Genomic DNA, 13,976 nt, shown 5'->3' with positions numbered 1-13,976 from the left:
ATTCCACCACATATTGTGTATAACAACATAACCCTATGTAATTGTCCATTAATCTCTCTCTAACAACACCCAAGAGACCAGAATACTTAACCTTTCCAAGCCAAATTGATATCAAAGGTTTCTAAACCTACAATTCATCCACTATGCTAATTTCTGTTTACAAAAAAAGCAGCTAAAATATGGTGTGAATAAATTACCTATACTGTAGGGTCTGTTTCTGCTGCATAGCGCCGAATTATCGTTTATTTCAAAATAGATTTAAAATGTAGTTTTTATATTGACTGCATTTCTGCTAAATTTTTGCTCCAAAATAACTGTTTAAATTGTTGGAATTACCCAAAATGCAATTGGTCCTGGCGGTTAATTCAAACGTTACTGCAGTGTAGTTGACTCAAACTTATAAGCTGTCTGTCAAATAACCGTTATTTTGTGTTGCAGCTAAAAGTTGCCCATCAATGCCGAATTGAACAGGTGTATTTAACCGTTATTTTTGTACTGCCATTTAATAACAGGTTTCTAAAAAATTGTCCTGTTTCTGCTCCCAAGAAATTGGGGTTAATTTATTCACACCGTTTTTAACCGGTTATTTTTATGCAGCAGAATCAGGATCTATGAAGACTGCCAGTACCAATTACAGTAGAACCCCTATAAAGGGGACACCTTCAAGACCCCTATTAACCTTAATATTGCTCTTTGTTCGTTTAATAGAAAGTGTTGTTTAATATGGGCATCACCATACATATTCATTACAAAAGTTATCAGAGTGTTTGAAACCTACAATAGCTGAAAATTAATGATTATTTACAGAATAATTTCCATCTGGTATCCTTAATAATTTATTAATGTGTTGTACCACAAAGAAAAATGAGATATTAATTTTATCTTCTCATAATCTGCTGTATTCCTCTGGAATATATTAATAATTAGAATTTAAACCTCCTCTTGGTTGCCTGAAGATCACATCAAGGAAGATAAGTACAAATAAATCCTTTACTTGAACCAACAGACAATCAACGCACATCCCATAATGCTTAGCTATTTCTAAATTACCAACAGAAGGCTACAACAAAAGCAATAATGATAGAGCTATTTCCAGTGGGATTCTAAGTGCTTAAATATCCCATTTGGAATTTACGGAAATATGAATATAAGGAATAACGACATATTCTGTACTTGAAAACTTAAGTTACTTGCAAACTCAGAAAGTTAGGTATAATCAATGGCGTAATGGCTATGAGCACTCACTAGCCAACAAACCCAGAGGAAAAAACAGGCATTAAAATATGTCGAAAAAGACTAAAACGCCTGAGGCCTCCAGCATTGGAGGGTCACTTAGTGTTCCTAAACCAGGGGCCTCAGGCCTCGGTGTTACGCCACTAGGTAGAATTCAAATCTTTGGATGCACTGCTCCTTTACAGTTGGTTGCTGTAATGCTAGCTTTAGAGTGAATTGATTCCAGCCCAGGCTAGCAACAACCTGCCCAACCCAGCAATGCTCCACAATGCTCATAGTACTGATGAAAACCCTAGTACAGCCACTTGCCATCCAACACACCTTCCCTTTTGAATTGGTGAATGTTTAATCAACGGTTGTATTTACCTCTTGAATCAAGAGATCGCACATTTACAAACATTTGTAAAAGCACAAGCCAACTTGTATCCACCAGCTGTTTTCTCACAATATCTTAGCCTAGAGTGGTAGACAGTGCTGTGTGTTTGATGCCGTGTGTGTCCCTGGTTCAAGTCTTGCTTCTCGCAATATCTTAGCCTAGAGTGGTAGACAGTGCTGTGTGTTTGATGCCGTGTGTGTCCCTGGTTCAAGTCTTGCTTGATGCATTTTCTAAATATAATTTTTCGTTGGTGGAGGAGATGTTTTGAGTGGATTAGGTTCAGGTGTTTGATAATGCTGTGAAGTAGTTTACGAAGAACAAATTATGAGGCAAATACACAACCAAAGATTAAGACGAGACAACCAGATCAAGTTTATACAGTAGTAGTAGTAAATGTTTACAATTGATGTTTACTGTTGTTACTGAAAATAAAACAAAAGGAAAAAAAACCTATTTTTCATTTTTTTCAAATTGAAGTTCCAGGTAATATAAACAGAACAATAACAAAAAGACAAACAAAAGATGGGTTTTATTACAAGAATTATTTATTTGTAGAAACATAATTATCATTTATAAAAAAAAATACTATAATATAGTTTGCTTTGACCTTGTTTACTTTGAGTGGTGTAATCCTCTGGGCTTTATAAATCAATCATATTAAAAAGCCTTGACCTTGATGTTCTATTTTTACATAATCATACCATCATAAAGTGGAGAAAAATTGTGTGGATATTGTACATTATTTTTCCCTAGGCTTCTCAGTTGATTTCAATACCAATTTCATCCTTGGAATACTTTTCTTTGTTCTAATTAAAAGACATTCCTATAGTTACTATGATTTGTATAGTTAATTAATGTTCACAACATTCAATAAGAAAAGGAATTCCCAATTACTGGTTGGGAAACCCATGTGCTTTCTAAACAAAGTATAATTATATGAGTGTAAGGTAGTTGCACCAAGGCAACAGGAACTGAGCTTGCCTTGCCAAGATAGGAACCAGTAACAGTCCTTTCTTTCATCTTATGTCTGGCTGCAACAAATACTGTACCAACAGTACTATACAATATGGCGCGCTCCTGTGTCTGAAAAGGGCATTGAACTGATCGTGTCGCGGCCACAGACAAACTCTTTGATCTCCGGGGGTCAGCATTCTGTTGTTAGATTGCCTTGGTTGCGCTGTAATTGTGTAAGGATTTGAACCATAGACCTGGTATTAGGCACCAAGCCACAGAGCCACTACAAGGATTTTCTATGTTTTCCTTTTTTTTTTTATTCTTTTAGTATTGTAATTGATTGGATCCATGGATTGGAAGAACAGTTATTGGAAAAAGCAGTCCCATTTCGATGTTTGTCGGCAGGGTACTGAAAAGGTAAATTGGTATAACATCAGTGTAATTCGCATACTTCTTGTTTTCATACAGGGAATCCTGTCTCTCTCTATTGTTTGTTATTTTTTTGTTATAAGTATATGAGACGAAATAAATGAAATGAAATGAAATGAAATGAAATGTATTGTGTCCCCTTATAGTGGTTTCTCAAAAGAGGGGTTCTGCTGTATTTGGATGGCTACTTAAGATATTAAAAGTAGTACCTCTTATTTTCACTGTCCATTAAAAATACCTCCAATTTGAGAATTCCTTACAAACAAAATGTGTTCTTATATTTGATATCAAATCAATTGTATAACATATGGACTAATATTAAGTTTGAATAAATTAAATTTACAAATTAAATTAAATATTAGATATTTGTGATGAATCGGAACAGTAATTATGTCCCAGATGGAGTTTACGATTAGTGTAATAATTGGGCATGTAATAGATTCCTGTAACTTACATTATAGTCAATAATAGGCCTAGGACTTTTTACAAACAATAGTACTGAATTAATATTAGTAAAAAAAATGCACATAGAAAAAAACTTTTCCCAGTGGCTTTGGCGTGAAGAAAGTAGTCTCTCAATGTGACCTAGAAATAATACTATTCATTTTTCATGTCTTGTTTATAATTTTTTTTTTCAATCAAGCATAATGAATTTGCTTTGAGAAAATACAGATACATAATATAGTTTATTGTGTAGATATATTTTATGTCTTTCAACCCTGTTAATGGTGACGTATGCTCACTGTAGGGTGAATAAAATAAAAATATTTCTTATTTGAGAAATTTATAATATATCGTTGAAACTAAAGTCCTTGTTGTGTTGCGTGTACAAAAAAGAGGGGGAAAAGTCCTTGTGTAATTTAAGTGCGAGGCAATTATTACACACAAAAATAAAATGGTGATTTAATTAGAATCCTCAAATAATTGTCATGTTTGTACCTCTACACCAGCTGATTCACCTGCTTACGTGCTTGAAACAATATATCACAAAACAAAATGATGAGATACCTTGTGAAATAACAGAACAGTATTTGTTTTGTAAATATTATTACATTCTGTATTATTTTATGTTACAGGCAGACAAGAGCCCTCTAGGTTGTAGAAGATCTCATGAATATTCATCGGTTTCAGAAGTGTAGTCTTCAGTATGTTATCAAAGAAAGAAAGTTCACTAATTTCAAACCGCATAAAGAATAAAAGGTTTATCAACTGATTCGAAATATAGAACCCTCCTTTTGAAGACCCCTCCTTTTTAAGACCCCTTTGAAGGGTACACATTTTCCTGTAACAAAAGATTGGTGATGTATGTTTTAACACTGCATCCACAATAGCAATATTAATATTTACTGCCAAGTTGGCCCTATTCAGGGGACACCCTTTTAAAGGGACACGTTATTGATTCTTGAAGGTGTCCCCTTAATTGGAGTTCTACTGTATGAGATAATAGACATTTTTTTTCCAAATATAGTAATAATAATAGTTAACTACAGAAATTCCAGTTTGTAATGTTTTAACACTATTTGTTGTACAGCAATTGCAATACTTTACTGGCCCTATTCATTCATGGGACACCCTTTAAAGGGACCGCACTTTATTGATTCTTGAAGCTGTTCCCTAATTGGAGTTCTACTCTATGAGATACTGGTAATAGACAATTTTTCCAAATATAGTAGTAATAATAGATAGTTAACTACAGAAATTCCAAAACAAAACAGACAATACCTATGACAAATAGATAGAGTAGAAAAGGTTTAAATTGTCTATTGTGTGTCATAGAATATAATCAGTTGCATCTACAAATTTATAATATTCGTACCTATTCTGATAGCAATGAAGCAGAACAAGCATTGTATTTTATTTTATTTTTTTAAAGTTTAAGTGAAGCTATTGAACTATTAAAAATTTAAACCCAACATTACTGGCTGACTCTCTGACAAAGCGTTATTATTGGTACCTTCATGTGAACCCCCTCACCTATCTAATTATTTAAACCTTAGTCTTCCACTAAAGCCACTGTCAACAAATGTGAACTTTATTGATTAAATAACAGTTATATATTTATTATATTTATTTGCAGCTTGCTAACAGGATGTTTTCTTGGCCATGAGAAAAATCCTGGTAGGCCTACTGTATATAAAGTTGAGGCAGCAGACGACCTAATCTTTAATAGGTGCACAAACAACTACAATGCTGGTACTAGGTAGTGAACACAGATAGGATTTGAACTCCGACCCATAGAAGACTCTTTACCACATCAAGCTAATAATAGGCCTACAGTTCTAGTCATTATAAAATTATTCATTTAAATATCTATTTACAGGCGTGAAGCAACTCTAAACTACCCAGTGATATAATGGAAATAAACAAAATAACAATATATTTAAATAAAGAGAGACTAAATATAGAAAGCAAAGGTTATAATATCGTGAGGTGGTTTCCCGATTAATCGTACGATCAAAACGGTACTGGGTATGATCAACTAGCGTTCGTGTTCCCACCTAATCATCCATTCATAGAAGTACTGATGAAGATATCAATCTGTGGCGACAATAGAATGGACCCGAGACCTGGCTATCTTCGACTTTTAAATAAAAGAAAGTTTAGAAAAATGTTTTTGTTAGACTAGAAATGTACGTTGTATGTATATAGAAAATTGGTTGTAGTTTTCAAAATTACGTTGTATAAGTTGCGATGTGAAAAACTGTTATTTGATCGTTAGTTGTCGTGTACATAAAGGGAAGGGTTGTAGTTACTGTTACTGGTCCCATGACCAGGTTTGTCGTATGGTCGCTTCGCACATTTCACCAGTTCCCTCCACAAGTCTTCGTTATGTGCCAACATCTGTGTTTCTGCGGAAGGATTTTCCAGTCCATTCCGTGTTGTTATCTAACCCATTTTTTTTCTACCTCTTATTCCGATCCCTTTCAAGATGTTCGTGGACAGGTTATTGTCTCAGGTGATACGGCCCACCATTTCAAAAGTAAACAATTCAAGAGACATTGGAGAAGGGCGTTGTGGTAGGGAGATTTCTGGTAGAGAGATGTCTGGTGGAGAGATCTCTGGTGGAATGGGTGTGAGAATGAGGGTTTTTAACACTATTTGAAAAGAATTTCCCGCAATTATGGCTGTCATCTTAAGCTAATCATAAGAAAAATATATTAAGATCCATGAGTAATTATAACATTAGTTTGATGTATGAATTAGATCTTCTTCTTCGTTTCATGCTAAATATTCTTCCATAAAATACCATTAATATGTAAGGAGAGTACGGTGATTAAAGCATATGAAACGCTATATGGGATCATTTATTACTAAAAGATAACCCCGAAGCATTACACTAACAATAACGTCGGCTTCACTCACCAATTAGACTGTCGTATTTTAACAAATTTAGCCTTCTTATTCGATATAAAGAGTACGTTTGTGATGGTTATTACATTCAGTAGATCCTACGTGCCTCTAGGTACAATTGCTAAATTACTAACTGCTTTCCAGTGTTCAGATTGTATACCTTTTGTGGGTTAATTTTTAACTTGAATATTCTTTAATTAGTAAACATCAATTTATAACGGACTGTGATGTCGTTTAAAGAAGTTCTAGACGTATTAATAAGTTACTTGGGTAACTCGCAAATATTTTAAAGTATTTCCATTAAAGATGTATTGTCCCCCAAAAATGAAAATGAAGATAAATTAAATCAGGCTTTGAATAAGTTATTTTGTAGTCTTAAAAGAGTAAATCTCTTCCATAGAAAAAAAAACGAAAAAGAAAAATGTGTCACTTATAAAATGACAAAATAAATGGTTAAATTCAACCAAAAACCCATTGACGAGCAGCCAATTTGACTATTTTTTTTCTTTAAATTACAGTTTTTCAGGTAAATAATTTTTTTTCGATCCAATTTTTGGTCAAAGTGGATAACTATTATGTGACAATAAAATGGCATATTCAAAAACAAAAATTGTAATAATTATTTTTTGAAGGGGACAATACATCTTTAAACGGCGTTAATTTCATTATAACACTATAAAAGTATAATACCATAGTAGGCATATTCTTTATTTTAAAGAAAGTAGCATTTTAATATATAGAATCCTATACTAAAAGTTAAGAAAATCTAAACGCATGCGAGTAAAATATAATGGTAGTGATTAGCGCAATAAAACATATCCATATTTATATGGATTTGATCTAATGGATGGGATATCAAGGTTTTCTGTTGTTTTACTAATTCTTTTCCTATCCTATTTGGCGCCTTTTATGCTTTATATCCATCAAGCTTAACGCTAATGGCCTCATACATGTAAAGTGACATGATATTATGATATTCAAAACAACAATTTCACAACTGGGATATTTGAAAAATACTAATTTGTTTTACGACTCAACGCGGTGTTTCAAACCGCGGAGGTCAGAATACATAAGTGGCATTAATACGGGCCTTTATGGTATGATCAATTTTACAACTGGGATTTGTATACGATTTCTCCTTGAACAAAATAATGCGTTTTAAATGGTTCTGAATACTTCTACTCCAGCGCGTAAAAATAAGTTTAAACAAAGACAAAGTGGTTTGATACGGGTTTACTGTTTAATGGCTTGTAAAGCCGTTATGATATTCACAACAACTTTGCGTATTTATGAATATGCAACGATTATTATTTGAAAGCAGTCATTTCTTCTACAATTCTTAAAATGTTGCGCAAATATACGCGAGAGTTTTACGTCTTATTGTCTAAAGCTCTGTCCTACCAGACTAGTTTGACAAAAAAAAGTGAGATGTGCCAAAATATGATAGGCCTAGTGATATGCCCAAAGTGATATAAGGCTAGATACAAATCTCATTTCTTTTCATAAAAACTGTATTATATTTAATTAAGTTTCTCTTTTATATATTTTGATTAAGACAGGACCACAATGTAAAACAGATACACTGTTATCTGATTGTTTTATCCTGTATAAATATATTATTTATTATTATTACTATTATTATTATTATATAACATCGTCATGTCCATATATGGGCACAACACATTTTTTGTCACATAAAGTTTGATAGTGTAGACAGAGCTTTATAAATTTATATAGATTACAAAATTCGACAAGTGTGTTACGAAATATTAGGCTACACAATACGACGAATAGACTTTGCTCGCTTAGCCATAGAGGGAAAACTTTAAAAAAGAACAAACAAATGGGCTTATTTTGTAATGGCTTCATTTAAAGTAATGTTTAAACTGTGTGATTTACGGTACATCATAATCTAAACTAGAATATGTAAACGATTTTTCCTTTTAAAATTTTTTTGAACATTTTTCTCGACACTAAGTACCTGCATTGCACGGTGCTTTCAACAAAGGCAATGTGGCATATATACTTGGTATGTTATTTGCTTTTTTTCGTATCATCACCCAAATGAGCCATAAACACTATATATGTAACAGCATGTGTTGGCTTAATAGCATTTTTAGTTTCTGTCGTAATCATCCGGTGAAGTAAAAGCTGTTATGAAATATTGATGTTGAGTAGGCCGGTAGTGAACTAATCCTTCGATCATGTATGTATTATGTGATGACTATTTACAACTAGTATAACTTTGTTTATATGGCCTTTGCGTCTCACATGGGCTGTTAGCCTGAAAGTGTTAAAAGGATTTCTCGTTATTTGTTACTCTACAGTATATGTTTTCCCTGTGATTAGAGTATGACAAGAATTATTTCAAATGTTCAGTACGGTATTATTACACAAGTGAGTTAGTCCAAACCTCTTGATATTTTTTATAGCAAAACTGTCATGTACCGGCTTAGGTGCGCATATATATCTTACTACGAATCAGGCCAAGCACGATAGAAATAAGTTAGCTAACTTGCTATCTTCCTGTTATTTGTTATGTTGTATATGTTTTTTCCTGTGATTAGAGTATAGCAAGAATAATTTCAAATGATCACTGGCCTATTACTTAAATGAGTTAGTCCAAGCCTTACTGATATGTTTATAGCGAAATTTCAAGTACCCCTTATTTCGTACTGGACGATAGCCCAGCACATCACACAGCCTAGATAGACCTACTTTTCTCTTCCTATATATCGTTATAATCCTAAAGCTCTGTCTACATTATCAAACTAGATTGACAAAAAAAGTGTGATGTGCCCAAATATGGTAGTAGTGATATGACATCATCATGTCCATATAGGAACATCACATTTTTTTTCGCTTTAATTTTAATAATTAGATAGCTACTATATTAGCCTAGGTTATAATACGCTATACGAATTACAGATAGGCCGTTGTATACATAGTCTACGATAACTCGTGCAAATATATTATTATATACAGTATGATATCAATTAATGGAGGATATAATCAATATGTATTGAAATAAAGGTATGTTACCCGTCAGTTCCTGCAATTCCACTAGTGCATAAAAAAGCATTATTCATTAGCGTTAAAGTACAGTGATCCAGGCCCCGAGGCAGTCGTTTGTCGGCCCAACATTCACCATATTATAATCTATTAATCTACGCTACTCACAAAATTGATTATATTTGATGTTTTTTACAAAGTATTTTGACAAGCACGCGACAACAAGTTGATGATCTTAGTGTATCAATTGGCCGGATTTTGTAAAGGCAGGTAATTTCAAAATGACAGAAGCTCTATTTTTTAGTGACATCGTATTTTGTTAAAATTCACAGAAGTATAGATTTTTACATTAATGTCGATACGTTCTATGTCATTAAAAAGTCCAATTGCGAGAAGAAAAAAAGATATTTATTGAGATATTACACTATAATATCGCTATGATTAAACTTGAAATAAATATACTTTTCACGCTGCTGCTCTAGCCCGCTACGTCACAAGAGATGACTGATTTATTAGATGAAAGCAAGTAGCAGTTATAGTACTAGACACTGACATTTTTGCGAAAAACCATTCTCGACTATAATTTATAGGTACCAGCTGCTGGACCCAAAAAACGTCTGGGAAAAGAGTCTAACGGTTGAATGACAAATCCCAAAGCATTTCTGGTATTTATGAGTCCCATGATATTATATAATACTGTAATTTTCGCTGTCAGATAATTATTGAATTATTATCAAAACAGTCCATGATTGAAGTATCTAGGCGTGATGAAGTGACCCCCAGACTTGACCTTAGCAATAAAATAAACTAAATTGATCAAAGTTATTCACTTCTGTAACAAAATTCAAAAAGAGAAAAGAAACGTTTAATTGTAACTCAAAAACCATTGTCTGACAGACAATTTAAGTATTTTTTGCTTTAAATTACATTTTTTCAGGTAAAATAACTATTATGTGACAATAAAATGACACATTCAAAAACAAATTTGAAATAAAATATATTTTTCAGAGGGACAATATATCTTTAAAACTGTTACGTCAATAAGCGAGCAGCGCTTTTTGTAAGAAATATTTCTTGTTATAGTTGTGTTGTGTTACTTTAGTTGACCTCTGTACAGATTTGACCCATACCTTGGGATATGTAAGCAGGTATAGTGCGTACGGTATTATAGTTCCACTGTCATTTACATTTTGAACACAGCAGTTTAGTATCCTGGGCTACTTTTACGCCGTCCCGCCAAGAACAAGTGCCATTTAGCTTTTGACAGGACAGAGGCATTGCGACGTAAAGCCTAGCCATAGCCTATATAATGTCGATTTTTATTTCTTTGCGATGCCCTTAGTGCATTTAATCCGTCACTGTGGTAGGCCTATAGTTTTATTTAAGCAGCCGCCATAAGTAGGCTATGCTACTACTACTAAAACTGTACAATAATATTTCAAATGTAAAAAGCCGCTTAGAGTTGAGATAAATAGCTTAGATGAATTAATGCTCCTGCTTGCCGTTTTAACAAAATAGATAAATGAAAAATGTATTAGTGTAATTGGGTTTGAGATTGCATCTATTATACTCTAGTCAACGGTACATATGCATTTATCTTAAGTGCATAGCCAGTTCTTATTTTTATATCTAACGTGGGTTAACGATAAAATCTTAGTTATAAGTTCATTTTTAATGGTATTTAATAGAGATTGTACGCGTGTTGTAGCCGTATAAATAAATATATTGCATTGATACTACAGTAAGTAGATAGTATAAACGCAGCTTCGTGTAATATACGTTCAAATAGCAGGGTTGTGTCCAACGTGAGTCTAAATTCAATGAATTTTTACTTTCTTCATAGAGATATTATAGTGAACTATAATATATATGCTTTCATCTAAAAGATTAATACATGCTCTGTATGAGTTCAGGCCGTATATTGTATTTGGTATAATGGACACACAATGTCTGTTTCTGCAGTGCGAGCTTATGTATGTCTTTCTATATGCCTACCGTACAGTTAGGTAGAAAGTATACAATTCTGGTTTTGTTATGATTCGTATTCGTATACACAGATATTATGTATGTTTTTTTAAAACTGTTTTAAAACTCACCAAAAAACCATGCTTTTATAATACAATGATGATGATACACACCCTCCGCCACTTTTAAATTCCATTTAGCTAAATGCTTCTTTTTGGCCTAAAGAGATTGTTTTGACTTCTTGTACTGTATATATAATATAGGAAAAGGGAAACTCCAGTAAATCGTTAGCCTTTACTGTATATACTGAGACCCGGATCTTCACTGCAAACTTATCAATTAGTACGGTATAAACAAATTAGTGAACGTAAACGTAGTAGGCCTACTCTCGAGCGAGGCCTTATAATATTTCATGATGTTTCCATTTCAAATACGTCTCATTAGAATCCATACGGAGAAAATTTAGTTATATTTACAATCATGATTATATTTTATTTATCCTATAGGTTAATAACTGCATCGGAAGGCATGTGAACTAAAACACGAGACTGAAAGACAATTCCGTTTCCGAAGAGACGAGGCATTTGTTTTCAATTTTTTGTCAATTGCTATTCTAAGCTAAAAATAATGATGTCGTGACCACCCTATCACAGGAGCATCGATATATCTACAATATAACTTGCTGTTATACTAATTAATTAATCATAGCATTGTATTACACGGATGTTGTGAGTGTTGGTCAATAAAAACACCGGTATTCCTCACTAATAATAGTTCGCAAAATGAGCTATTAACCCGTCGCAGACAGGTATATTGTTTACTACATTAAAGTGCTAAAATTCTGTATAAATCATAGTACTGCAGGATTCATAGAGCATAGAGCAAGATGCATAATTGTTACGACTTAAAAACGATAAGCAATATTAACAAAAGTCACGTGTTGTTCGATTACTTTAAGCTTTCAAATCTCAATTAAAGATTGGATACGGCTCATCATAAACATACACTTAATATCTCTGTATATACAACGCACCATGAACATTTAACATTTCCACGGCATGTGATTTATTTTAAAAACCAATTTATTTGAATCATGATTCTATTATAAACAAACACCATCAGAATCCCCATTTATCAACTTAATTTATATAAAGGATTTTGAAATTTAAATCATAAACAAACATGATAGGCATTATGTTGCGTACGGCATCATCTAAGTAGGGTACGCTGAAGAAAGGAAATACCTTAGGTTGGCGTTCCATATTTACGTTTGAAGAAAGATGCAGTGCGGACATACACTTACAGACTGGCTGACTTTGAGTGGAGTAAATAGTCTACTGTATCTGTATGCACGTGACTTGTTGAAAGAAACGCAAGCATTTAAGAAAAAATAAAATGAATTGTTTTTGTAAAACCAGTGTAGAGTGGAAGAGTATTATTTTGCTATAATTATCATATAAATCCGTTCGACAACCAACTTCAGCTTGTGAGCTTAATATATATCTATATACGCCACTTTGCATTGAGTTGATGGCTGTGAATGCTAGAATACGGGTCACCTCTTGTCTGCGACACAGTTACAGAATGTGTGATAGTTAAAAAGATATATTAAGCTTGCCTAATGTACCGAATCAACTTATATATTACAAATTAAACGTTGTTTTTTATTTCTTGAACCTAATTGATCGAAACGTTGAATTACTCAATTATAGTTTCCCGTGCTTGGAGTAACCTGTTTATTATTTTGCTGTTTAAAAAAAATAACGACCAAGTTCATAGGTTCGTGCTTTCATACGGTCAACAGCTGGTGTTGTTCCGGCCTCTTGACCATTGAGGTTAGAGGTTCAAATCCCACGCTGTCCACTAGTCTGTATCATGTGATGAGACAATATTAGTATCAATACGTTTGTTTTTCCATAAATGGACACTCACAAACGGTACTGTACAACAACTGGAGAATTTGGTCAACGATATCGGTGCCAAAATCTTGTTAAATATGCATGGAACCTATACCGTAGTCTACCGTATACTGAGAACTTTATATTATACATCGTTATACTACTGGAAATTAAAACAGGGAGAGGAAATCACAAACCACATATTCCTCGTGCGTACTTGCGTACTACATTTAGGAATCATAAATGCATAGTGTTTCACACGCATTCAAACACGATACGTACGTCGTTCGTACAAACGTTTCATACGTCATAAGTATCATCTCTTTGTGATGACGTCACTGAAGATTTGATTACATATGCCCGCAGTTTCATCTCTCAGTGGACATTAACACCATTGGAAGTCTCTAGAGAAATATATACGTATGATTGTGAATATCAATATATAATTATTAAGATGATAATAAAACACAATTATACATATAAAACAGAAATAAGATGACCGTATTCAGTAATATAGATCAGGTGTAATAGCCTACTACTAATTGGAAAAAAAGTCTTCAGATAGCTGTGAAAATGAAATTCACTTTTAAGAGTATAACGTGGCATAGACGTGCTTTAATATAATCACTTTAATCCTAGCATTATATGGTACGCGTTTTACGTGCCTTGATTGTCAATGGCAACTGTGAAGGAATCAGGAGTTGTAGGCCTAGTTTATGATGCTGTAGGCCTAAATTAATAAAGAGTATCTTTTACTG

At 33.3% G+C, this 13,976-nt stretch overlaps 1 protein-coding gene across 1 annotated transcript in view; it reads left to right on the top strand.

The window, feature by feature from the left end:
- The window catches only part of LOC144840605 (mitochondrial thiamine pyrophosphate carrier-like), a 49,157-nt gene extending 44,292 nt beyond the window's left edge, over positions 1–4,865 (top strand). Inside the window, exons 7-8 of the mRNA XM_078696480.1 lie at positions 2,892–2,980; positions 4,069–4,865. Coding sequence (XP_078552606.1) covers positions 2,892–2,899 — 8 coding nt within the window. The 3' untranslated portion in view covers positions 2,900–2,980; positions 4,069–4,865. The remainder of the gene's footprint in view (positions 1–2,891; positions 2,981–4,068) is intronic.
- Positions 4,866–13,976: the final 9,111 nt, after the last annotated feature.

The sequence above is a fragment of the Antedon bifida genome, chromosome 4, assembly GCF_963402885.1.
Source record: "Antedon bifida chromosome 4, ecAntBifi1.1, whole genome shotgun sequence".
Taxonomy (NCBI): Eukaryota; Metazoa; Echinodermata; class Crinoidea; order Comatulida; family Antedonidae; genus Antedon; species Antedon bifida.
This window is presented reverse-complemented; position numbering and strand designations above follow the sequence as displayed.